Source organism: Pteropus vampyrus, unplaced genomic scaffold (genome assembly GCF_000151845.1).
Source record: "Pteropus vampyrus isolate Shadow unplaced genomic scaffold, Pvam_2.0 Scaffold762, whole genome shotgun sequence".
Lineage (NCBI taxonomy): Eukaryota > Metazoa > Chordata > Mammalia > Chiroptera > Pteropodidae > Pteropus > Pteropus vampyrus.
In genome coordinates this window covers 25,938-27,209 of record NW_011889543.1, presented here as the reverse complement: position 1 = coordinate 27,209, position 1,272 = coordinate 25,938, and the positions used below count along the sequence as shown (strand labels likewise).

At 39.5% G+C, this 1,272-nt stretch overlaps 1 protein-coding gene across 1 annotated transcript in view; it reads right to left on the bottom strand.

The window, feature by feature from the left end:
• LOC105309530 (olfactory receptor-like protein OLF4) overlaps nt 1-793 on the bottom strand; it is a 2,848-nt gene extending 2,055 nt beyond the window's left edge. The window contains exon 1 of the mRNA XM_023526255.1: nt 21-793. Within this exon, the coding sequence (XP_023382023.1) occupies nt 21-793 (773 nt within the window). The remainder of the gene's footprint in view (nt 1-20) is intronic.
• Nucleotides 794-1,272: the final 479 nt, after the last annotated feature.

Below are 1,272 nucleotides of genomic sequence, written 5' to 3'. Positions count from 1 at the left end.
TAGCAGCAGAGCTGAGGTACACTCCTACACCTGTACAATAAAATAAGAAGACAATAGAGAGGTGAGAAACACAGGTAGAAAATGCTTTATACTTCCCCTGAGCTGATGACATTCCACGTATGCAAGAAACAATCTTAGAGTAAGAGTAAAGGATGCCAGCAAAAGGAACACCATCCAGCAGCACGGCTGACAAATATATCACCAGGTTATTAAGAAAGGTGTCAGAACAAGAAAGTTGTATCATCTGATTGAGTTCACAGAAAATGTGGGGGATTTTCAAGACTGTACAGAAAGATAGTCGCAACATCATCAAGCTTTGTAACAAGGAATATAAGGCTCTCATGATCCAGGACACCAGAAGCAGCAGTCCACAGAGTCGGGGGTTCATGATGACTGTGTAGTGCAGGGGGTGACAGATGGCCACAAAGCGGTCATAGGCCATCACAGTCAGAAGGAAGTCGTCCAACACTCCAAAGAGTATAAAGAAGTATATCTGTGTGATGCAGCCTTTATAGGTTATGACTTGGTTCTGTGTTTGGATGTTCACCAGCATTTTGGGGATGGTGGTGGAGGTGAAACAGATATCCACCAAGGACAGGTTTGAGAGGAAGAAGTACATAGGTGTGTGGAGGTGGGAGTCTGAGCTGATGGCCAGCATGATGAGCAGGTTTCCAAAAATGGTGATCAGGTACATGGAGAGGAAGAACCCAAATATGAGAGGCTGCCGTTCTGGTTCATCTGAAAATCCCAGGAGAAGAAATTCTAAAATTTGTGTACCATTCCCTTGTTCCATGTGCTGGAGATGATGACTGAAAATGGAAAAAAATAAGATGATTAATTTTTATACATGATTATTACTAATGAAATGCTACATTTATATTTTAACCATAAAATGTATATATGACATGTATATGGTTTTGTAGAGATTTGAATTCCTTTAAGTAAGGTCATGTGACATCTCTAATTACAAATTACTGCCATCCTCTCAGCAATTTGCCAAATAAATCATTTTTATATTGGTTTCATTAGAAATTCTTTTACACACTGAGGAAGTTCTGACCATTTTCTAGACAAGGAGCACAGGGTGCTGAAAAACAGAAGTCTCTATAATCCAAAGATGGAGAAGGAATATAAAAAAGTGAAAAATCATACACGATGTTAGATGGTGCCTGTGCTTTGAAGTAAAAGAAAGTATGTGTACAATTTCGTAGATGTGCGTGTCATTTTCAATGGAATTGAGAAAGACTTGAAACAAGGTGCTACTTGAGCAGA